The 24167-nt window shown below is 44.1% G+C and overlaps 6 protein-coding genes and 1 pseudogene across 9 annotated transcripts; 3 read left to right on the forward strand and 4 right to left on the reverse strand.

Annotated features, from left to right (window-relative positions):
- Positions 1-404: 404 nt before the first annotated feature.
- Positions 405-2788, reverse strand: LOC147058672 (uncharacterized). The gene is made up of 4 exons (XM_085908948.1): positions 2387-2788; positions 1815-1957; positions 1301-1401; positions 405-1206 (listed from the first exon to the last, which is right to left on the reverse strand). The coding sequence occupies exons 2-4, from the start codon at positions 1930-1932 to the stop codon at positions 985-987; spliced, it is 441 nt and encodes a 146-aa protein (XP_085765074.1). The 5' UTR covers positions 1933-1957; positions 2387-2788; the 3' UTR covers positions 405-984.
- Positions 2789-2938: 150 nt separating this feature from the next.
- On the reverse strand, positions 2939-8885 carry ckap2l (cytoskeleton associated protein 2-like). Of its 2 annotated transcripts, XR_015065793.1 has the most exons (10): positions 8686-8885; positions 8142-8199; positions 7958-8021; positions 6137-7461; positions 4980-5169; positions 4511-4666; positions 4368-4425; positions 4039-4201; positions 3618-3944; positions 2939-3568 (listed from the first exon to the last, which is right to left on the reverse strand). XR_015065793.1 is itself a non-coding variant. In XM_085908869.1 (9 exons), exons 1-9 carry the CDS (start codon positions 8723-8725, stop codon positions 3680-3682), a joined length of 2319 nt encoding a protein of 772 aa, XP_085764995.1. In that variant the 5' UTR covers positions 8726-8884; the 3' UTR covers positions 2939-3679. The 2 variants fall into 2 exon arrangements, 1 of the variants encoding a protein (XP_085764995.1); XM_085908869.1 differs by having other exon boundaries at positions 2939-3944; positions 8686-8884.
- Positions 8886-9391: 506 nt separating this feature from the next.
- LOC147058674 (uncharacterized) lies at positions 9392-11451 on the forward strand (annotated as a pseudogene). The gene is made up of 2 exons (XR_015065796.1): positions 9392-9862; positions 10245-11451. The product of XR_015065796.1 is annotated as an uncharacterized LOC147058674 (transcript).
- A 1109-nt stretch (positions 11452-12560) lies between these two features.
- acaa2 (acetyl-CoA acyltransferase 2) lies at positions 12561-15890 on the forward strand. 2 transcript variants are annotated; one of them, XM_085908900.1, is made up of 10 exons: positions 12561-12696; positions 13277-13443; positions 13503-13631; positions 14177-14293; positions 14371-14518; positions 14597-14772; positions 14845-14974; positions 15046-15116; positions 15228-15382; positions 15472-15890. In XM_085908900.1, exons 1-10 carry the CDS (start codon positions 12681-12683, stop codon positions 15551-15553), a joined length of 1191 nt encoding a protein of 396 aa, XP_085765026.1. In that variant the 5' UTR covers positions 12561-12680; the 3' UTR covers positions 15554-15890. The 2 variants fall into 2 exon arrangements, with proteins under 2 accessions (XP_085765026.1, XP_085765025.1); XM_085908899.1 differs by lacking the exon at positions 12561-12696 and adding an exon at positions 12732-12992.
- Positions 15891-16333: 443 nt separating this feature from the next.
- rpl6 (ribosomal protein L6) lies at positions 16334-18323 on the forward strand. Its single transcript, XM_085908938.1, has 7 exons — positions 16334-16421; positions 16868-17029; positions 17125-17223; positions 17464-17607; positions 17751-17799; positions 17880-18064; positions 18143-18323. The coding sequence occupies exons 2-7, from the start codon at positions 16868-16870 to the stop codon at positions 18293-18295; spliced, it is 792 nt and encodes a 263-aa protein (XP_085765064.1). The 5' UTR covers positions 16334-16421; the 3' UTR covers positions 18296-18323.
- A 4-nt stretch (positions 18324-18327) lies between these two features.
- On the reverse strand, positions 18328-20149 carry dynll1 (dynein, light chain, LC8-type 1). Its single transcript, XM_085908949.1, has 3 exons — positions 19987-20149; positions 19287-19425; positions 18328-18784 (listed from the first exon to the last, which is right to left on the reverse strand). Exons 2-3 carry the CDS (start codon positions 19416-19418, stop codon positions 18647-18649), a joined length of 270 nt encoding a protein of 89 aa, XP_085765075.1. The 5' UTR covers positions 19419-19425; positions 19987-20149; the 3' UTR covers positions 18328-18646.
- A 342-nt stretch (positions 20150-20491) lies between these two features.
- On the reverse strand, positions 20492-24075 carry polb (polymerase (DNA directed), beta). Its single transcript, XM_085908924.1, has 14 exons — positions 23880-24075; positions 23591-23648; positions 23437-23503; positions 22907-22981; positions 22699-22757; positions 22570-22619; positions 22427-22478; positions 22305-22359; positions 22059-22131; positions 21930-22000; positions 21773-21859; positions 21632-21699; positions 21408-21547; positions 20492-21129 (listed from the first exon to the last, which is right to left on the reverse strand). The coding sequence occupies exons 1-14, from the start codon at positions 23938-23940 to the stop codon at positions 21035-21037; spliced, it is 1011 nt and encodes a 336-aa protein (XP_085765050.1). The 5' UTR covers positions 23941-24075; the 3' UTR covers positions 20492-21034.
- Between the last annotated feature and the right edge of the window lie 92 nt (positions 24076-24167).

Raw genomic sequence — 24167 nt, forward strand, 5'->3', positions numbered from 1 at the left:
TGGGCCAAGGGTAACGATAGCAAAGCCCGGACAATAGAAATCTCGGCGCCTTCTGACTGTCCCTTTGTTCTGTCCAACAATCTATTCCAGTCCCATATGCTCATGACCAGAGCTTAGCAGCCCCCCCGCAGACACACACACACGGACGCATACTTGATCACGTTTGAGACAAGCCCCAAGCCTTTGTGGTTTGCTCATCTGCCCATCTAAATAACATTGAATGCATCATTCATGTGAATAAAAAGGGGGATAGCCAGCCACCTGGTCTCTCCTAGACTCCTTCCCTCACCCCAGCACAAAAAAATAGCAATTGTTTCAATTTGAATTTGTTTAATTCTAGGTAACATCATTTGAATAATCTTGTGAATTTCATTGAATTCAATTCAAAGTAAGATCCTGTGTAAATTGCAAATGAAATGGCAAACAACATCCCCTTGACCACAATAAATGTTATTTTGCCCTGTGTATTTATCAGACAGACTGAACTGAATCAAAGAAAGTATCCAATTGTGATTTTGTTGTGGTAAACTAGAGTCGATGACACTACTCGGTCTAAAGAAGAACAACTATTTATGTCAGGTCTAAGTACCATCAGACTTTATTTTACACACTATAACAAAGAGGAGAAGACAACCAGGATTGGAGAACAATGGAGAAAGGAAGCTCAGTTATCAATTCTGTGTCCTTTCTCTGCGTACTCCTCTTTTGAATGTTTTGGTTGCCCTGGTTACAGAGGATAGCGGCTCGCTGGCGCGCTGGCTAGCACGTCCGTCTCACAGTTAGGAGGGTGCCAGTTCCATTCCACCTCCGGCCTTCCCTGTGTGGAGTTTGCATGTTGTCCCCGTGTCCGCGTGGGTTTTCTCCGGCCACATCCCAAAAACATGCTCGGTGGGCCGATTGAAGACTCGGAATTGTCCCCAGGTATGAGTGCGAGTTGTTGGTCTCTGTGTGCCCTGCCATTGGCTGGCGAGCGCTTCAGGGTGTTCAAATGCTATGAGAGGCAATGTCCTGGAGGAGCATACCATGGGTGATGGTGCTGCTGAGACTCAGCAGCGCCTGGTGGCCTTGTTTGATGGACAGACTCAGGGCAGGCTCCTGCACAGACTCCAGGACGTACCACTCGCCTGCACTACAGCGTTTCTTAAAGAGCCAGGATTCGGGCAGATGTTCTCGGAAATCCTCGGTTGTTTGCTGGCTTTTGCTCAACTGAGGAGACATTTTTTTCATTTTTATTTTTTCATTCAAAAAGGACTTTTACGCTTGTAATCTATGACAGCTGAATTGTAAGCGTTTGACTCACTTTGAGCGAGTTGGCCTCCACCGTGAGACTGTAACACACGTCACTGTGCCAGAAAAGAAAAGCAACATGCTTGTTGTTTTCAAGAAGCTGCAGCTTAACGCCTGGGAGGGAAAGCACCGTGAGCACTTGGGCGGCAGTCGGCAAATATTTTTTTACAATCATTCACCCGATTATCCCATGATGATATGCACAAACTTGCAATAGGAAGTTGTTAGTTAGAACCTCTGCTTTGCCAAATAGTTATTTATACTATATATATATATGTATATATTTATACTGTGTACCTATATATTTATACTGTGTGTATGTGTGTATATGTATGTATGTGTATATATATATATATGTGTGTATATATATATATATGTGTGTGTATATATATGTGTGTGCATATATATGTGTGTGTGTATATATATGTGTGTATACACACACACATATATATATTGTTTATTTTTTTCTATGTACAGTACGTGAGAGTTGAAAAAGAGTGGAAAATTTGAATTCCAACAATACGTACGCATGGTGGTTCCCTGCTTATCGATGACACACAGCTTGAATCCGTCCCTGTACTCTCGCACAGTGATGTATTTTCCTTCTGGTGTTGTCAGGGTGGACCACTTGCTCTCGTAGGTCATGGCGCTCACTCACAGTTCGACACGACTGAAATGACAATTCTGTCAATCATTTTCCAATAAAAGCAAATGGCCTGGACTGTAAACGCAGTCGTTCAAAAGCCACAAATTTTGACATCCACTGAAGAAGTTTGCAACTTGGAACAAAGGAATCATGCAATTATGTAAGTTTATTGTATTTGTTTGTGTTTACTGTAATGAAAAGTAAACACTCATGTCTCATGAATGCTTTTACTGATGCGTTTAATGATCTAAGAACATGCACAAATTGTGTTGACTGTTTTTACTACACAATACTTAGTCAGCTTTTTATTTTATTATAAAAGCCAAAAACTGAGCACTACAACTAATTAAAACTAAATCAAAGCCTTTTCCATTAAAAAAAAAAAAAAAAAAAACAACTCTGTAAACTATTGAAAAGTAAATATGAACATCTCAAAGTAATTCTTGCACTCACCTTAACTTGCTCGGTCGGTCGGCAGTAAGAGCTAAGAATCTCCCGATGGAGAACGTGAGCTAAGTATATTGCGTATGTGCCCGCCTCCACATTTATCAAGAAGGACCTAATAGGGGGGAAGAGTGCTGTCAACGACGACAGGACACACTGACGCCTGCTGGGAAGTGATAGATATTAAAAAAAAAAAAAAAAAAAAAAAAAAAGCTTTCCACATCCAATCTGTCTCTGTGCAAGATTGATTAAGTGTCATCTTGTGTTAGACTGTGAAGTACAAAACATCAAAATACAAGAGCAAATGAAGACAAATAAGCAAATTAAAAACAACAAAATATAACTCACCACCTGCGATGCTTTGCCAAGTATTTCCAAAGGTGACGCAACAGTGCTGTAAAGCGGCTTGGTGCTGGAGAGTAAAATCTTGTAACGTTATTTATAGCTGTTTCCAAAAAGTCCCAGCTGTCCCAGAGCCTGATCCTGAAAATGTCTAATATGCACTTTTGCAGCCATGAAACAAAGTCAACCCAAAAAGTCTGATACCAAATCAAAAGGGACTTAACTGGTTTCATTTTATTCATAATGTGTGACACTTGGTAACATTAAGCTTTTCTAGTTTTTCATTCAAAAATCGAATATTTGGTCACATTCAAGTCTGAAAAATATTCCATGAAAATAGTGCGATAGCACACGAGTAAAGAAAAACAAATCCATTCGGGGCATTTAATGCAATGTACAAAACACAAAGTTCTTCAAAAAGTCCTGAATGAGCTGAACAGTTTGAAGTAGAAGAAGTGAAGCAAAATGATTCAAACAAATCATTGGAGAAATCTGCAACGGCACATGTGGACGTGAAATATCTGCATTTGTCGCTGTCAGAAATCATGCAAAACGTGGACATTTCTGGAACATGTGTCCCGCCCGAGATGTCCAGAATGACAGAAAGTTGGGGCAAATGTGAAAAATATCAGCAAGAATTCAATTTGAATGGATGGGAGACGACGACAACGCCAGGAAGTGTACATTGTCAAAGGAACAGCAGTGAAAAGCAACTTCAATCGTGACCGCTAATCATCACTCACTCACTCACTCACTCACTCACTCACTCACTCACTCACTCACTCACTCACTCACTCACTCACTCACTCACTCACTCACTCACTCACTCACCTCACTCACCTCACTCACCTCACTCACCTCACTCACCTCACTCACCTCACTCACCTCACTCACCTACCAACCAGCCCGACATGCATTCTGTCTTTGCAAGGTCAATGATGAGCGCTAATGATCACTCACTCACTCACTCACCAGCCGGACATGCATTCTGTCTTTGAGCGCCTCGTTCTCCCTGTAGACGAAGAGGGTGTCGCCCCTGGCCTCCTCTTTCTCCTCAGTGGCCAGTAACTCGGCGAAGGAGCCCACGCATTGGTCGTGCTCCCGCAGGGAGGTCGGGTAGCAGCGCGACGCCCCCTCGATGCGCACGGAGCGGCGCACGGGCGTGAAGAAGCGCACCTCGTGGCCGTCCACCCGTCTTGGCTCTCGTCGTTGCCTAGGCGGGGGGCTGCGGGAGAGAAAGGAAGCCACGAGTCTGTTGCCGTGCTAATGATACTTCTCTCTCTCCCCATCCATTCAGATGATAGAGTGGCAGTACCCACCCGGGAGTGGCGGTGATCTTGTACTTGACCGTGGATGAGGCCCCCGTCTCCCCAGAGATGAGTACCCGCACGGGGGGTGTCACCGTGGGGTCTCGGCCATTCTCTTCTATCTGTCGGCCTTTGCTGGGAGTGCCGTCTGCTTCCGTGTCATCTCCCACGCTGGCTGAGGAAGAAACAAAAAACAGCCAGGATTTGTTTGCTTTTCGGAGGAAGAGAAGGAAGGGCAAAGTGGGACAATTCTTGAAAACGGAGGCAAAGCTTCTTTCTGTCGGCGCCCCATACTGTACTGTTGCTGAGCAAAAGAGCAGCACTGCCAAGCTGTTCACTACCTTTGGTCTCCTTCTTCTTCAGAATGTCAAACACCACCGCGCGCAGCTCGTCCACGGGCTGCAGTGGATGAACGCAGACACTTTGTGTTTTTAAAGCGCGACACCGACACGCACGTTCAAATGAGCCGATTGGTCGCGCTCACCTCCGACACGACGCGAACAGCTTCCTCGTACATGGGAAGGACATCCAGGTCACCCTCTTGCTCCATCAGGCGGGCCTTACAGATCCAGAACTTGGCAAACTTCTGGGACACTGGCGGCAGCCGTGAGAGGACCTCTTTCACCTGCGCCGGACAACTCTGTTGGGGTTGGAGACGGTGCCGCGGCATTGATCAGGATGTGTCCTGTAAGTTCACCTTTACCGGAAGTAGTACTCATCTCACACCCCGCCCGATATGAATCAAGGACAAAAGGTCAAATACCTGGGAATTTAGCCTCATTCGTGTAGAACGTGGGGTCCGAATTTGGCAGCACTTCCAAATAAAAAGCACGAGTGCCAGACAGAATGTCTGGTTTGCTCGGAAAATTAGCGCACTTGGACCATTGCCTATCGCGTGGCCCTTTCCAGCAAAGGCTCTCAGAGGAAACAATGGATTCCATGGCCACGTGTACCTCAGTGAGCAGCTTCATGCAGTCAGACAGTGACCTCTCCACGTCACGGATGAACAAGCCAGCGTCCTCTTGAGCCTTCAGGGTGCTTGAGTGGGGTCGCGAGAGGACGCGTCCAACTGAAGGCTTGGTCTGCATGGGAGGCCGCTTGTAGGAAATGCCTTTGGCTTCCCGCCATTCCTGCAGTTTCTTCCTGGAAAACATTTATCTCACTTATCGAGAATTTCCAGTCAAACTTTCCAGAGTATGACGGTCAACAGACTGTTTCCGCCAATTCTTCCACTTTTCACACCCGATTGAGCAAGCACTTCCAAATAAAAAGCACGAGTGCAGACGAGGGACACCACACCTTTAATACTTATTCGAAATGGAGCCACAGGGAGAAAATGTCACGTCGCCGCGAGCACCAAAATAAAAGGTGGTACGGGACCCACTTTTTTTTTTAGGGCTGTCGCTACAGTACTATCTTTTTGGAAGAAAAAAATAAAAAGATTCGATTGAATATAGAAGATATCATGCAGCGATAAAATAGGTAAGCAAGCTTACTGAGATAAAATAGTCAAAGAGATCAAATACCGTATTTTTCGGACTATGAGGCGCACCTAAAAACCGAACATTTTCTCCGAAGCCGACAGTGCGGTGCGCCTTATAGTCCGGTGCGCCTAATATGTGGAGCAAATTCCTAAATTTAAACTGCCCCGAAGCATTGTGTCATGAAATCAATCATAAGTGGCCCGCTGAAGACTATAAATCATGAATCAAAAAGACTATGGATTATTATTTTGTGATTAAAAAAGTCGTTTTTTGCGTCTGAATTTGAAATAAAAAAGATAAAATGGAGAATGATTTGATTTGGATTAAAAAACTGACATGATGCATTAATGTTGCGCCTTATAGGCCGGTGCGCCTTATATGAGGACAAAGCTTTCATATGGGCCATTCATTGAAGGTGCACCTTATAGTCCGAAAAATACGGTAGGTAAGCAATCTTTTTGCCGTTTAATTGAACAATCTGGTGCAAACAACGGGCCGAGTCAACTCTTTACGCATTGACTGCAGATATGTTTGGTTTCAAACACGTATCCTTTTGAACGGCTTGGGCAAATGTTCCATTTTGGGATCACGTAATCACACTCCAGGACCATGCTAAGTGTACTTACAGTCTCTCTGCTTGCTCAGCGGCCATCTTTCTCCCCACTGTTTGCGACTTTGTGGCTTTGCTCTCAAATTTGGATTGGCTGACAACAGTGGCGCACGATTCCGTCCGCTTTGCCATCGGGGCGCTCTTTCCTTTCGGAGCCACGTCAGCCAACTTAGGTTTGGTCGCCGTGGGTATCCTGCTCACCGCTGGCGCTTGAGACGTGCGTCCGCCTACTCCCGATTTCCGAGTCGTCGGCCTTCCTTGAGGTCGACACGTGCGCTTGGCGGGCTGATGGGCCGTTTTGTCGGGCAGCCCGGCGAAAGGTAGTGCGGGCGACGAGGGCACCGCCGTTGATTTGGGTCTGCTTTTACAAGGCGGTTGTTCACCAAAGGTGGACTTGAGCTCTCGAGGGACAACTGGTCTCTGGTGAAGAGGCTTTTTCTTTACCAGGTCCTTGGGGGACGTGACAGCATTACTCGATGGAACAAGTTTGGGGTCCGCCGCCGGGAGAGATCTGAGGACCCGAGGATGGGTTAAGGCAGGGACGAGCCCTGTCCTGGTGTTCACCATGGGTCCTAGACTCAGCCGGTAGGTATAAGTCTTTAGAAGGGAAGAAACGGTGGGTTTTGACGGCGGTCTAAAAGTCGTGCTTGAGTTTTTGGCCATTGAAAGGTTGGAAGATACTTTTCCTGTGAGCGGCGGCCTAAAAGTCGTGCTTGAGTTTTTGGCCATTGAAAGGTTGGAAGATACTTTTCCTGTGAGCGGCGGCCTAAAAGTCGTGCTTGAGTTTTTGGCCATTGAAAGGTTGGAAGATACTTTTCCTGTGAGCGGCGGCCTAAAAGTCGTGCTTGAGTTTTTGGCCATTGAAAGGTTGGAAGATACTTTTCCTGTGAGCGGCGGCCTAAAAGTCGTGCTTGAGTTTTTGGCCATTGAAAGGTTGGAAGATACTTTTCCTGTGAGCGGCGGCCTAAAAGTCGTGCTTGAGTTTTTGGCCATTGAAAGGTTGGAAGATACTATTCCTGTGAGCCGCGGCCTAAAGGTCGTGCTTGAGTTTTTGGCCGTTGAAAGGTTGGAAGATACTTTTCCTGTGAGCTGTATTCTGACTTTTGGGGGGAAAGTGCTCGCCTTCAGAGTGGGAACAGCGTATGTCCCCGTGAGTGTTGGCTTTTTACAGACTGTTGACTGTGTCGTCCGACTGCGTTCAGTCAGTACCTTCTCTTTGTTCCGAAAGAGAAATGGCTTTCGGGGGGGCTTTTGGTTGTCGATAAGAGCCAAGGGTTGGACTTTTTTGGCTTCATGACGGAAACTAGTGGCAGGAGCTTTATTTTCTTTGCCCCCGATGAGCTGAAAGACAAAAGACGATGACATGTCTCTACACTATGACATTATTTTCCTTGTTTTCTTTTGCTTTCAAGTGATAATAAAGAATTAGAGTAAGCTTTACGTTGGGGGGGGGGGGGGGGAACTAATACAACAAAAAAGAAAAGAAATATCTAAATGAACAAAAAGGGGTGAATTATTATTATTGTTATTATTATTATTGTTGTTATTATTGTTATTATTGAACTATTTGAAGAATTCAAAATATCTGTTCAGTTGCAGTCATATTTTCTTTAAAAAAAACTCGTGGGATTTGAGTGATACTATCGTTAAGCCATTTTTTTCCTGCAATTGTGAGTGGAAAAAAATGGCTGAATAAGCGCTACAAGGTGGCCACAAATTCAACTCTGTTAAATTGATGCTTGTTGTAAAGCGAGCTTGTTGTGAATCTAAAAAAAAAAAAAAAAAGCGGCTTCAAGCAATTTAATTCCACTCCCGGTTAAAGTTCACCGTCACAAACCTGTAATGCAGATGTCAATTTTGTAGTCTCAGGTTTCTTCACTGCACATTCATTGACGTTTTGTCTGTAAGGACAAATGTTTTCATTTCAACAACAGAGAGCAGACCTCTGCCAAGATGTAAACAGGATGTGTCCAATATTTTCCACTAAAGAGAAAGTAGTTGCCAACAATATAACTTCTTACATTGAGTTGTGCTTTGATTTATTCTTCAAGTATTCCATGAACTTCTTCTTGCGCAGTTCTGTGACACAAACAAAGGTCAGTGACATACTAATAGCTATCAATGTTTACAGGGAGTTTGTTTGTTTGTTTTTTCAAGTAGAATTCCTCATGCCCACTTTTGTTCATTTCGCTTGGATTAATTTTTTGCCATGACATTTTACAGATCTCCTTCATATATTAAATCCAGTGGCTTTTAATAACTTTGTGTATGAGTTTGTGGTGTCATCTGCTCGTCTATCAAGAATCAACATGACTATATTAACATACACAGTAACACACGTTTTCTGTATTCGTGCCTCTCAATTTGTGCTGTATCGTTCAAATATGACGTTTAATGAGCAATATCGTGCCGACAGCATATATTAACCGTGTTTGCATACATCGTGTTACATGGGGAATCGATCAATTCTATTATCATCGTTCTCCTCGTCATCCGCGAATGCATAATTAGCATTAGCGGCCAGGCTAAATAACGTCGTCATCGACCCAAACACGCTTTTCAGACCTTTTCTGCTCTCGACGTTGACGGGAGCATCTTCGTCCATATTTTTTCAACTGCTTATCTTCTAGCACGTTTACATGGAAATAAGAGCGGTTCGTTTCCAAACAGCAAGACAAAATACCGCACTGGACAAACGGATTTGAAACAACCGGGTCGCCTCCCCTTGCTTCGCCTCGCCTCGCCTCGCCTCGCTCTGCTCATCTCCGATTGGACACTTTTGAATTTGCGCAACGTCAACTCTTGCACTTGTCGGGGATTGGCGGAAACATTCAGAAACAATCAAATGACTTTTTGAAAACAAAAATACGCGTCTTATCATCGAAATATTACAAGAATGGCTGGGAGTGAATCTCCCCTTTTTTTTTTTCAATCAGTCAATTTCTTTGTTTCGGTTTTCAGGGTACTGGAACATTACATTTAAAAAAAAAAAAGTCTACAAATACATTATTTTTAAAAAAGGTGGGAAAAAAATGGCCTGGTTTCATGTCTCCTATAACCACTCCAAAGAAAACGGATGTGGAAATTGGATATTATGTTTGGAATGCTTTTTTTTCTGGGTGAAGAGGGAGGAACTTACACTCCACCACAGTCGGTGATGGTAATGCGCCTTATTAAGTCAAATGCCTACCGTCTAAGAAGAAGAGGAAGAAGACGAGGACGAAGAAGACGAAGACGAAGAAGACGAAGAAGACGAGGAAGACGAGGACGAAGAAGACGAAGAAGACGAAGAAGAAGAAGAAGAAGAAGAAGAAGAAGAAGAAGAAGAAGAAGAACGTGAAGATGAAAGGGTTCAAGTCTCGCGTCTTCTGTAATTACGTCAAAAATGATCAATGCGTTCATAAGGAAACAACTATTATGGGCGCGGACGAAATATTCCGACCGATTGAAGGATTGATTGCAATCACTTGATCGATTGGAGGAATACCTTCCTCCTACAAGAAAAGCATAGTGTCTGTCACCCATGCTGAGAAAAACCCGTTAGTTGCTCGGCGATTTCGATTTGATTTGGAATGTCCTCGCTCGGATTTCTCTAGTCCTTCACGACAGCAGACGGAAACAATTGTACACACACTGTTTCCCTTAGGTTTAAGCGAGTGAAATCACCGAGAAGCAGTTTTGTCCGTCGAGAGAAGACAACGACGTCAACTGGACGCTGCCCAAACAATGCCACACTTCCAAGGTTTGCTCACATTCTTGCTGGCCGGCGGTCATTGAACACATTTGATCTCATGCTCTCCCCAATCTTGGGTGTACACAATCTCTTTCAATGTAACGGTAAACGAAGTTGAACTAATTGAGAATCTCCCCTACAAAAAGAAAAGACGATGACACCCATTGTAATGTGTCCAAGATCAAATACATCGTGCTCCAAGTAACACCCTAATGACCAACATTAAGGTGCCGTAAGTGTTGGTGAAAATAGTCTTTTTGCAAGTGAAATATGACTTAGCTCTCTGCCCACGTAGTACGTGTCAATGTCAATTTCTTTGTTTTGGAAACACCGCTTTGACCAGTCCGACACACGTTAACTAATTGTGTTTTGTGTTACTTGTGTCCCGGAGATGTCCGGCAGCCAAGTGCTCGTCAGGAGTGGAGGAGCTCGCTTTTGCGGCGAGACGATTCACAGCTTCCCCACATCAAGGGAGAAGAGGAAATTGACGTCAGCAAGTTGCCACGACCTGTTGTGAAGAGTGAAGAGGAGGAAGAACACTTCAAAAAGGAGGACCATCTCCACATTGAGGAAGAGGAGCCAATGGATGGCTGCAAGTTGCCAGCGATTGTGCTCTCTGGGAAGAGTGACGAGGATGAAGATGAAACACCGCCCCAGTGGTCACAGATTAATCACGACAGCCCGAGTGGAGGTACACTGCCGGACAATCTCTTATCTCCGCTGTCAGACACCGATGGCATCGAGGAACCTTTGAGGGACGACAAGCAGCGGAATTGTGCAGAGGAGGAGGCGGCTGCTAAAAAGACAACTTCTCACACATCTGAAGAACATTTCAGCTGCTCAATTTGCGGAAAGAAATTTGATCAAAATAGACCCATGATTAGACACATGAGAACACACACAGGAGAAAAACCTTTTAGTTGCTTCACTTGTGGTAAGGCGTTTGCTCTCAAGGAATATATGAAATCGCACATGAAAAAACACTCGGGTGAAAGCCCCTTTTGTTGCACATTTTGCGGGAAAACATTTTCTCAAAAGAAAACATTGCAATCACACATGAGGACGCACACTGGAGAAAAACCCTTTCGTTGCTCATTGTGTGGTCAAACATTTGCTCTCAAGCTCAACATAGTCAAACACATGAGGACACACACAGGGGAAAAATCCTTTCTTTGCTCGACATGCGGTAAAACCTTCTCGGAAAGGCATCGTCTCGTAGCGCACTTGAGAACGCACACGGGAGAAAAACCATTCACTTGCTCGACTTGCGCTAAGACCTTCTCACAAAGGCATCATATGGTGTCACACGTGAAAACACACACAGGAGAAAAACCTTTCATTTGCTCCGTTTGTAGTACGGCCTTTTCTCGAAAAGTCAACCTCCATATACACATGAGGACGCACACTGGGGAAAAACCTTTTGGTTGTTTAACTTGTGGTAAAACGTTCTCTGTCAAAGCAACCATGGTCAAGCACATGAGAACGCACACAGGGGAAAAACCGTTTTGTTGCTCTGAGTGTGGTAAAAGATTCACTCAAAAGGTAAACATGGTAATACACATGAGATCTCACACTGGGGAGCAAGCATTTTCTTGATTGTTTTTCTTGAACACTGTCAAGGCCAGTATCTGTCTTTCTGACCCTCCAGGAGTTGTTCCGTTCCAGTTCCTCTTCTGCATTGACAATGATCAATTCAGATGCACCATTTGTTTTGAGTGTGAGTTCTAGTCTGGCCCCCTTTCTGCTCTCTCCCTCGAGGGTCAATCTTAGGACCCATCCTATCCTGTTTACATTCTGCATGCTTCACCTCAAAGTTGACCTCGGCAAATTTGAAGGGGTCTCACCACTTGTGTGCAGCTGAGCCCCAAATTTGCATTTGAGCTCAGAGCGACAGTACCTATTCCTCATATATTTACACTTTAGTTGTGAGGCCTTCTGTCTTGTGTTTACATTTTTTTTCTCTCATCTTCCTCCTGATATATTTGTTTTGGATTTGGCATCATGTCCTATTTGCCTTACTACTTCGGTCTATTGATCTCAAAGCAGAAATGCTGTTTTATTTGAGGGTTGTTGGGGTTTTTTTGGTAGTTATTTTGAATGGCAATGACATTCTGTTTTGAAAAAGATAATCTTCAAGAAACATGGATGTCAGTAAATGTGACTCATTGGTTTAAAAAAACAAAACAAAAAACGTTTGCAGACCTTGGATTTGAGTGTCCAGACAGCAATCATTTCAGACCACTAGAAGACACTAGTGCGCTATTATAGTTTGTAAACGCTATAAGGTGATGACGTCGAAGAAGACTAAGACGGTACCGACGAAGAAGGAAAACACACAGATATAAACGGATAGTTACAACTGTGTCAGCCTCAGGTTGCGTGCATACAGCGCGGCTGGCTGGCTCAGCTACCGATGGTTGCTACACACAATCACACTGTGTCGTGACAACAAGGAAATAGTAATCATGGTATAATAGTTGGTTTTATTGATTAGTTTTTCCATGATGAACTCTTGTTGAGAGCTTTCAGAGTAACTACATTTACATGGAATTAAGTATGTTCAACTGAATGTATATTAAAAAAACACATGAGCTTTGAATGGCCACGCAGAAATGTCGCTTAGCAGCCCACTGGTATCTTACGTAGAATGACTACGCTGTATATCTTGGACTCGCCTCGCCGGCTGACCGCGTCACATTATTTCTAGGGGAAAGGTCGCATTGCCTGCCTGAGCCTTCGGGGCACCCACGACGATATTTGAAGGTTCCAGCAGAACGTCAAAGGCAAACGTTTATATTCGAATCATTTCGACTGTCCATTGGTCGTCATGGCACTGCTCAGAGGTAAATATGCTTCGGTCTTAAGTCGATGCAATGGCGGATCTGAAAGCACTGGCTTTGTTTGACAAGTTTGTGGAGTGAGTGAGTGAGTGAGTGATTTAATACACGCTGTCCGTAAAGATGTGAGAATTGATATATTTTGTTTGATTGCTTTTGCCTTTGGTCACTTTCGCTATGTTGAAAGGTGAGGTCACCTCAAGAAGTCAATATGTTCAACAAAAAAAACAACCTCTGGAACACAAACGTAAACCGTCTCACGCGATTATTAAACATCAACTTTACCTTACAAAGGTTCCCAGGTACTTCACTTCAACAACAACATCATTAGTTACTAAGTAATACATTATGACTGTAGCTACCTTAAATAGTTACTGGTGTTCAACTCTGTTTGTGTCCTGCATGTTTTACGTGTTCCCTCTTCCATCACCTGTGATTCAACTGTTCAGGATGGTGATCCTTTGAATCAGGTGTGTTGGAGAAGGGTGGGTGACATCTAAAACATGTGAGACTCCAACAAGCCACCAGGACCTGACTTTGATGTTTAAGTCTGATCTTGTTGATTGATTGATACCTTGCTTCCCAGGTGTATTCATTGTAGCTGCCAAGCGCACTCCATTCGGCACCTACGGCGGCGTCCTGAGGGAGCACAGTGCAACAGACCTGGCTGAGCATGCGGCCAAGGCGGCCCTCGCTGCAGGGGGCGTGGCTCCCGAGCTCATTGACAGCGTCATCATGGGGAACGTCATGCAGGTAGGCATTTAACCCCTCCGCATTCAATTGGAATGCAACGTGTTTGCGTTTGTTTTTAGAGCTCAGCAGACGCTCCCTACATCGCACGCCATGTTGGTCTCCGGTGCGGAGTTCCCATCCCGGTCCCAGCTCTCACTGTCAATAGGCTGTGTGGATCTGGTTTCCAGTCTATCATCAATGGGGCTCAGGTGAGAGTGACTCCAGAACACACCTTAGGCTGAAACTAGGACTCTCTCTGGATACGTCATTACACATATTTACACAATCTAATGAGAGTGATCTGCATAACCACTAAACCTTGGCATGCATGAAAATAATGTTTTGATTTGAAAAATCAAACAATGATGTCCTTTTGTCCATGTCTACGGAATGCTGCACGTCAAAGTATCTACAGTTATATTGTTCATAAGCCCCAAATGAACAAATGATATTAAAACAACCCAAATAATTTGAATAAATATGGGTGTCATTTTATTTGAACTACTGAATTGACTGACTTGTTGACAACGTTCATAAGAATCAAAAGATTTCGGTCTAGTACTGGCACATATTGAAAGTCTACACACCCTTGCTCACATGCAATGTTTTTGTGAAGTAACCAAATTGTACTAAAATTAATTATTTCAAAACTTTTGCCACCAGTAATGTGGCCTGTAACCCACGCAACTCAATTCTTTTTTTTTTTTTTCTGGGTAATCAAAATAAAACATTGTGGTTCTATGTGTGTTCTTAGGAGATTTGTGTGAAAGACTCTGAGGTGGTACTATGCGGTGGTTCGGAGAGCATGAGCCAAGCTCCCTACGCTGTGCGCAATATCCGATTCGGGACAAAGTTTGGATTGGATCTCAAGGTTTGATTAGTCATCGCTCACCACAGTTTTTTTTTTTAATTGTTCTTAATAAAGCTTACTTGTGCCTTGATTGACAGCTGGAGGACACCTTGTGGGCAGGGTTGACCGATCTCCACGTAAAAATCCCGATGGGCATCACGGCAGAAAACCTGGCTGAGAAATACAAAATCACAAGAGAGGACTGCGACAATTACGCGTACCAGACGCAGCAAAGGTGGAAAGCAGGTTAGAGAAGTCTGCAGGCTGCCAATTCACATGCGCACACACAAATGTTCAATTACATTCTCTCCCCCCCCCCCCCAGCTCATGAAGCTGGCCACTACAATGCAGAAATTGCTCCTATTGACGTGAAAGCAAAGAAAGGCAAAGTGTCCATGGCTCAGGATGAACACCCTCGTCCTCAGACCACAATGGAACAGATGGCCAAACTGCCAACCGTCTTCAAGAAGGGAGGCACCGTTACTGCTGCTAATGCTTCGGTCAGCCCTACAAAAAGACGAAATACTTGCGCGTGATGTCCGTCGACTGCCGCTAACGCCGCTGCTCCTTAGGGTGTGTCGGACGGCGGCGCCGCCGTGGTGATCGCCAGCGAGGATGCGCTCGGTCAACACAAGCTCACTCCGCTGGCCAGAATCGTGGCCTATCATGTGTCTGGCTGCGACCCCAGTATCATGGGCATTGGTGAGCGGCGCTAACGACAATATACAATCAATGACAAGAAAGAAGCTAGTCAAAGGATTCCGATTACGCAGGCCCAGTTCCGGCCATTACCGAAGTGCTCAAAAAAGCAGGACTCTCACTCAGTGACGTGGACTTAGTGGAGGTCAGTATACTGTTGCCATGCTTTTGCCTTGCTAAACTTAGCATATTAGTTCTTCCTTTGGTAAGTCATGAAAAAACGCAAGCTCGCAGTGATGGCGGGCTTATTGTACAGGTGAACGAGGCCTTCGCCGCCCAGTACTTGTCCGTGTCCAAGGCCCTTGGACTAGACCCCGAAAAAAGCAACGTCAACGGAGGCGCCATCGCCATCGGACATCCCCTGGGAGCTTCGGGCGCTCGCATCACCGCTCACCTGGTTCACGAGCTCAGGTAGCACGGTCATGCCAATATGCGCCGTCGTTGGGAGTTATTCCATCTGGCCTCGAATGATTTATTCGGGCGGGGGGGTTTGGTGGCAGGCGACGAGGCGGCAAGTACGCCGTTGGATCGGCTTGCATCGGAGGCGGTCAAGGAATCGCCGTTGTTCTTGAAAAGTGCTGAGCGTGCTACAGAATTGCTAAGAAGAGGAATGCCAAAATGATCACATTCATACAAATGCTGCCTACATACAATGCAATTGTACATCCAAGCATCAAAGTTTATTCTGGCTCAAAAGATTGTGACCTGCAATCAAGGTTGTGGTTTTCTGTTAACATTAGTCTTTTGTCTATGACAAAAATAATGTATGATATATGTTGCAGTTCAGTGTTGCCTTACTTTAATAAATTCATTACATAACTATTATTACAACCTTATGGGCATACATTTGCAATGGATTTCCATCACTCCTTTCTACTTGACATCTCATTTTTGTTCATCTGAATAAATTACATTTTTGGAAGAATCTTTTTGTGATTTATCCAAGTTCTACAGCTCAACATTGAAATTATGAAATGGTTGGTTGTTCTTTTTACCCACACACGAGTTCGTTCATCCGTCCATCCATTTTTTTCTAGAAATGTTTACAGTAGGGTAGCGGTAAGGTTACGTACACGTGGTATAAGAACAAGTCCTACAAAAGTCAGATAAATACAAATAAACACACGCTTGATCACAAAAGAAGAAGGAAATCAGCTTCACTTGTTTTACAATGCCAGGTTTATATTTAACAAACAATTTGGGTCGAAGGTTTTTCTACTAATTCTAATTTCAATATTACTCAATGATTATTTCAATCAGCATTTAATATTACCATTCAATGATAATTTTCGGAAATTTAAATTCAAACTCTTGGCACAATTATTCTTCCATGACCAAAACCTTTTTCTTCATAAAACTACAAAGACCAGACACGCTTGAGTCTACGTCATCACGCTGCGTTCTTATATGCGTCACTTCCCCGGATGTCCTCCTTTTCTTTTTCGCCAAGGTAAGGCTTCATCGCATTCGTGCGGCTCTACGAATCAAATCCATCATAATCGACGTTATCGAAGCAATGTTATGCCCTTAAAAGACATCATCGTCAATCTCTGATCACCGATGATGTGCCGCATGTTGATATTACTCGTTCATACGCCACGATGATGAGAATATTCAGCTCGAGGCATCGGTAGCCAATGGCCGCCAACGTTGGACAAGTGGCGAACAGAAACGTGTCGACGGTGCCTATCGTTCAGTGTTGATTCGAGCTTTTGTGGCATTTCAAGTAGCTAGCTACTCTGCGGCCGGCCACCAGCTACAGTTTGCTCATTAGCGTGGCTTCTCGGGCAAGTCGTCATTTGCTAGCGTTACTTACGGTGCTTCGTTGAGTATTCGACACGCCGCCTGCGAGGCCTTTTCCAAACTTGGCTCAATGACGTGTGTTACCTGTGTCAGATGGCAGAGGGAGACGCAAAGCCGGCGGATGCCAAGCCAGCGAAGAAGCCCCACAAGAGCCGTAACCCGGAGTTGGCCCGGGGCATCGGCCGTTACTCCCGCTCGGCGATGTACGCTCGCCGCGCAATGTACAAGAGGAAGACCAAGATGACCGAGACAAAGGTGAGTTTGGGAGGGAGGGAGGCAGGGGCACGCATCACCGTCGACCCGTGCCGCCAAACGGTGAATGAATGACACTGACGTGTGACGCTATCAAGGTGGAGAAGAAGCTCAAACCCCGACCCATAACCACAATTGTCAAGACCGTTGGCGGTGACAAGAATGGAGGCACACGTGTTGTCAAGCTGCGCAAGATGGTATGTACTTCACACTGCACCACAACTTCCCCAAGGGCACCTGTATTTAAGCCCTACCTGAGCTAGTTTTATTTATTTTTTTATTTAAAATATAGACAAGACATCTGACCGGTTTGTTAGCAGTGCTTCAGGTCTATATTAGAGAAAAGCAAGGTGTATCAAGTTAAGATTAGTAGATTAATTTACCCCGTCATGTAGTAACTTTTTTCCTGTTTATGGCAAACGTGAATGTTTTTCCAGCCCCGGTACTACCCCACCGAGGACGTCCCCCGGAAGTTGCATAGCCACGGTATTAAGCCTTTCTGCCAGCATAGAAGGCGGCTGCGCTCCTCTATCAAGCCGGGCACTGTCCTCATCCTGCTCACCGGCCGTCATCGTGGGAAGGTAGGTAGCATTTCGGAATACATGCGTTCACTGAACTTGTTTGACTATGGTTTGTGTCATTAAGTAGTAAATAAGTCCAAACATCCGACGTGAGTAGCAACTAAATATCCCAAATAAAAGATTGTTTCTCCGGCTTCTCTCAGCGCGTGGTTTTCCTCAAGCAGCTCGGAAGCGGTCTGCTGCTTGTCACCGGTACGTCTTACCTTACGTTCGTAGCATCAGCTTTGAATTACCGGTGAACAAATGCTAATTGCTCCCCTCGTTTGTTTCAGGCCCGCTGGTCTTGAACAGAGTCCCCCTGCGCAGGGCTCATCAGAAGTTTGTCATTGCCACCACCACCAAAGTGGACATCAGTGAGATGAAAATCCCCGAAAAGTTCAATGACGTTTACTTCAAGAAGAAGAGGCTGAGGAGAGCCCGTCACCAGGAGGGGGAGATTTTTGACACCGAGAAAGAGGTCAATAAATCCCGCTTTCTGGATTTTTCCGAGAATTTGCGGACCGATTGCTCATGACATCTTCTCCTTCCCGTGTAGAAGTACCAGTTGACCGATCAGAGGAAGGAGGATCAGAAGGCTGTTGACGCTCAGCTCTTGCCACTTATCAAGAAAGTCCCACAGCTCAGAGGATATCTGCGTGGGACCTTTGCCTTGTCAAACGGCGTGTTTCCCCACAAGCTAGTTTTCTAAGTGCGTTAATAAAAGTCCATCATACACAGCCGTTCGGTCTGGACATTTATTTGACATTCTAAATCATTAACTGATTAATAATTTAAAAGGACACACTGAACAGGCACCGAATGCAAAGCTTCATTTCATTTAAAAAAAGGCATTTAAACGTAACAGACAAAAATAAATACATGTTTGATTTGTTTTTAAATGGCCACATTAGTTTAATCCTCAGAACAAAAAGTAGAAAGCACAAAAAGGCAGCGTCCTCAGCCACACCTTGGAATGGATGCCTTTGTCGAGTCAATAACTGTCATAGTTGGAATTGTGTGTGTACGCGTGTGTTACTATGTCGAGCTCTCTCTCTCGGGCTCAGCCAGATTTGAAGAGCAGGATGGCCACCTGGCCCAAGTAGAAGTAGATGAAATGTTTGGTCTCGTGAGTCACGTAGCTGCCAAAGTTCCTTCCCACGATGCAGTGCCAGGTGGGGTTGTATTTCTTGTCAAACTCCTGTCAAGAAAAACAGAAAGCACAACCCTCAATAAAATCTTTCCATATTTTGCCACGACATGAGGAGGGAGGGAGGGAGGGAGGGAGAGCTCTCCGTGGTTGACTGCGAAGCACTGTCAAACACAAAGAAAGAGAGAGAGAGCATGGCTACAAAGAAACTGTGACTTCTAGTACAAAGAAAAGTATTTTGGGACTTTTTAGCCTTTAAAATGGACAGCTGTCATTATTGAGCCGACGGTATTTCCGAGCGTCGGGCTGACTGTAATTAAAGTACGTGCAGTACAGTGGGAGGAAACGACATCGCAACTTCCAATTCTCACGCCTAACAAGTTGAGTGTTTTACTCCAATCACAGTATGGCGATTTTATTACCTTGTACACCGCAGCTTCAATCATATGAAGCCCATCTAATAAACCTTCCCATTTCTGACAATTCACTTTAGCAGCCTTAAGTTGCTGACGAGCCTTCATGTCTGTCGCCTTGCTCCGAGTTGGATACCTACCTTCTTGATGTAGGCAGCGATGTCCTTCTCAATGTTGTACTTCTCCAGGGCCTGGGTGGCACACTCCACAGCATCCTGCTGCATGTCTTCGGACATGTCAGCATTCTTGATGACTGCTTTTCTATCACCCATGGTCGCCCTGGGAGATGAATGCAAAAAAACACTTAGTTCATTTTAATGTCACTGACCGATTTGACGTTACATAAAGACACGGAGATATTTGGACGTGCTATTTCCACTTGGATTGCATAACTTGCACCATTGGTGGCGTGAGTGGATGCGCGCGCTCAGTTGTTTCTATGGAGACGCCAGAGCGCCATTTAACTTTTTTTTTTTAGTCTTCAACAAAACAAACGAAAAAAACAAAAACATTTGACGTAGCTGACCTTGTTGACGCCGAAGGCGCGTTCATGCATCAAATGCACACACGACAGCCAAAGCAGCATGTTAGTAGTAACCCGAGTATATTGTTTGGGACGTCGACATTTTGTTAAAAGAAGCAATCATTGAAGGAAAGGTAGCTGCTTCACGTGCTAAAATGGGCGAACTGTTGATTCTACCGCGACATCAAGCTGTGCATTCATCGCTGTACACAACATTGAATAAATTAACAACAAACAACCACACGCACACACACACACTTCATTAAAACGTATGACTCTTATAAGCAAGCGCGGTGAATTTTCTTCAATTAACTTACTCGTCTCTTGTTTGGTGCTTGATTCGAAATACACCGAACGGCAGTGCAGGAGCGTCCAACTCATGCGAAGTGGTGCACACGACAGTAATGTGGGTGTGTGGTTCCAGGGCGCTGAGGCTGCGTCAAGCTTATTGGCTGATGTCCGCGCAGCCGATGACGTGATTGGCTGACAGCGGGCCGTCTCTCTGGTCTTTCTCCTTGCATTTTATTTCAGACCGTCATGCCTTGCGGCCTATCGTTGCCAGGGAAACCACGAGCTCGTCTTCGACAACTGATGGTTTCTTTAGGAATAGAAATTGCTCCTTTGAAATTCTTAATTACGAATAAAATTCTAAATTAACTCCTTGATATATATATATATATATATATATATATATATATATATACACACACACACACACATACATATACATACATATATATATATATATATATACACATACATACATATATATATATATATATTATATACTCACACACACAATCCTAAACTTAACTATAAAGCATTTTGAAACTTTTCCCATCAGTAACAGTACAATGTAACTCGTAAAAACAATTGCATTTTTTTCCCCATGTCTTTATTTTGTAGCCCTTCAGGACTTTCCTGAGTCCACAAAATATGTCGGTCAAAAGAAAATGATACTGCAGCATTTCACTCACAGTGAACTAAGTAGTTCCAAATATCACGGTCCTGAAAAGAAAATGAGAATTGTATGACAGCCCTAAATATGACAAATACTAGTCTTATCCCTACAATAGCCAGTAATTCATTAAAAACACACACAATTAATCAAAACCCCATTGTAGTCCATAGTCATCACAAGTAAAACGGGTTGTCATGTCCTCATCATCACTAACCCTATTTAATTCTACAGCACCATTTCACATATTCAAGCAGATCTTTTGCTAAACCTTCCTGATAACAAAACATATTGTACTGTGTACTGCCGGGGCACAGAAATTATGATGAGGACCGGAGGAGGTCTATGGATGCTGGCGGATGTGTGACAAAAGCCCATTTTCTAGATTTAAAAGCCTTCTTCTTTCTTTATTCGCTGCGATCCTTCGGCTCCTTGTATTTGTAGTGGATGTAATCAAAGATATCTTTCTCACTATCCACCAATAGAGGCTCCCCTGCCACACCTACAATAAAGCAACAAAGAGGAACAATTGCTCGTCATACGGTTTTGGAAACTCTTCTTCATTGGGTTCTCTATGTCTGTATTACATGCCCGCCAGAAGGAACAGCCCCATTCAATTTAAATATGTCATGACTGATTTATTATTATTATTATTTTTACAAACTACAATATTGTGGAATTACAATTTTTGTAATTAATCATTGACAATTTATTACATGATAACATATTGGGGGCCATTCAAATTTCTAGGGTTTTTTTTTTTTTTTTTAAAAGACTCACCAGTGACCCCAAGTGGTCGTATGGTGTATTCATTGAGCGTGAAGCCCTTCTCCAAAGCGTGAGTTCTCATGTTTTTATTGAAGATATCACTCCCGGTGAAATACAGAATGCCACAGTAGTACTGGTCCTTGGGGATCAACCTTGAGGTAGTGTGAAGAGGAAGGACCGCGTTAATAATATCAAAAAAAATACATAGGGGAGGGGAGCAGAAATAATCGGAGCACCTGATATCAATGCGCCTGTGAAGATATTCGTCCTCATCTTCATCTCCTTTTTGCAGCTGACACACTCCCTACGAAAAACAAGAGCCAATAGATTTGATTGCCATCACGTAGCTTTGCGAAGGAGAGCAAGCGAGGGTTCACCATGAACTTGGAGTCCCCTTTGGAGAGCGTGTCGGTCACAAAGCCGACGGACTCCAAATGTTCCACCGCGGCGTGGAGGAGCTTTGGCTGAAGAACAAGTTTTGAACAAAAAAAGGCTTACATGGCAGCACCTTTGGCATTTGGAGAACAGGCTTACTTGCTTCTCGCTCTGAGAGGTGAAGTCCGGGTGGGTCAGCAAGATATCAATATCACCGCTCGATGCGGCGCCTGCAAATTTCAAACTTCAGACTGTACATTGGGTCAAAAGCAGGGGCGAGGTTTTTACCTCTCCTGTAACTTCCGCAGATTGTTCCGATGTAATCACCGCTCATCTTTGTCAACTCTTCTAGGATAAGTGCCTGCACAAGAGCACATTTGTTTTCTTGCCTTGCCAACTTGATGAGTCTCCAAAAATTCCATTCACGTAATCTGCAGTCCCTCAAATAATTTCCATTGTTATCATTTATTATTGTTGCAATCGATATCATATTAATATGAACATTATTTTATTGCCCCACCCCCCACACCTCACCTCCATCCTTTCCATTTCAGCTCTTGGAATCCTTTTCTCAAACTCCTCAAAATACCTGAACAGGATTAAAGGATCCATTTAGCTTAATTTGTAGATTGAAGCTAATAAATCAGCCAACTCACTTGAGCCCAATCTGCTGATGATGATTAAGCTTGTGTTCGATCTTTTTCAAATCTTAACACACATAAGCAAAAGGAAATAAATGAACACACATCAAGCAAGAATCTGAAATAGACCTTTGGAGTAAGTTACTTGCTCAACAAACCTTCAAGACTCTTCACGCCTTCTTCAAAAAATTTCCTGGCTGCAGCCGGGCTAAGGTGGACACCAGAGAAAGGCAATTTGTTACTATTCTATTCCTTTTCGTTGTATTCGAGTCATTTTTAAAACATACCCAATTCCAGTGACTCTTGTGAGAAAATTAATCGAGGAGCTGGTGTCATCATTTCGAATCTGAAGCGTAACAAAAATCAAAATCAAAAGTCAAAGTCCGCTTTATTGTCAATTTCTCCACGTTAAGACACACAAAGAGATAGAAATGACCTTTCCCACGGTGGCTACATCTGTCTGTGACAGTTATCGTATTGAAAGACAATGAATACCTTTTCCAATTTGCGCAGGGTTCCCGTCTGCAGGTACTCATCGATCTTTTCGGCTATTTTAGCTCCAACGCCATCCTGTAAATACATTCGTGGCAACATGAAAACTAGAATGGAGAGGACATCGTGATGCAGACGTAATGTCGAACGGAACATATAAGTTAAAGTCCCAATGATGATCGTCACACCCCCATCTGGGTGTGGTGAAATTTGTCCTCTGCATTGAACCCATGTGATTTGAATCCATCCCCTGGGAAAGAGGCGAGCTGTGAGCAGCAGCCAGCGGGAATCATTTGGTGATCTAAAATTGCAAGCCTTCATGCTGAGTGCCAAGCAGGGAGGCAATGGGTTCCGTTTTTATAGTCTTTGGTATGACCCGGCTGGCCGGGGTTTGAACCCACAACCTTCCAGTCTCTACTACGAGGCCGCTGAGCTTAAACACGCGGAAAAGGGACTTGAAAATGATGGATCATGTTACAAAATACCATTTTAAACATCACAAATGCTGCTCATGATGTCGCAACTGCACGTACCAGTTTCTTGGCTTCTTCGCCATTTTTGATTTTTTGGGGGTACTTGGCAATTGTTGAGGCTGCTTTCCTAAAATCCAAAAAGATTTCAAAACAATCAATAGGGCACAAATACAGCAAACAAATAAATCCTCCATTCATGAGCTTCATATATGACCTGTATGCGTTGTACTTGTGAATTGCCCTATTGACGTTCTTCTCGTAGTTGGCCAGCTCTAGAAACAAAAGAGAGTTCATTGCCAATGGATGACTTCACTCACCTGTCCCTTGAACCGAGTTTGGGGGCGTTTCAAACATGTCTCGAAAGGAAAAGCGGAGCCGTTTACGATCTCATTTTGGCACGGCACAATCTCTCCAGATTTCTTGCAAGTTAGCTCAATGCACGCAAAGGCCGGTGTGGCTAGCGTTAGCATCGTTTGCCCATGAGCTTTTTCGATCTCACATACCCACAAGGAAGTCTGTTATTCCCTCGTTTAAAGATTCTTGTGGAGCTTTTCGCTTGCTCATGGCTGAGTCGTCAACTTTCCAAACGTCTGCCGTGTGTGTAACACGCTGAATCTTTGGGATGTAGCGCGCTAGCACGTACGCGACACGGACAATGACTGAAACAGTCGGAGGGCGGGGCTCAAGTGATGACGTACGCTGTCACGTTCATTTCAAACATTTTGTCAAGGTCCTTCAAAATGTTTCGATTGATTGTAAAAAGCGGACAACTATTCAAACTTCAAAGTCGC

Source organism: Syngnathus leptorhynchus, chromosome 4 (assembly GCF_054491065.1).
Source record: "Syngnathus leptorhynchus isolate UIUO chromosome 4, UIUO_Slep, whole genome shotgun sequence".
Lineage (NCBI taxonomy): Eukaryota > Metazoa > Chordata > Actinopteri > Syngnathiformes > Syngnathidae > Syngnathus > Syngnathus leptorhynchus.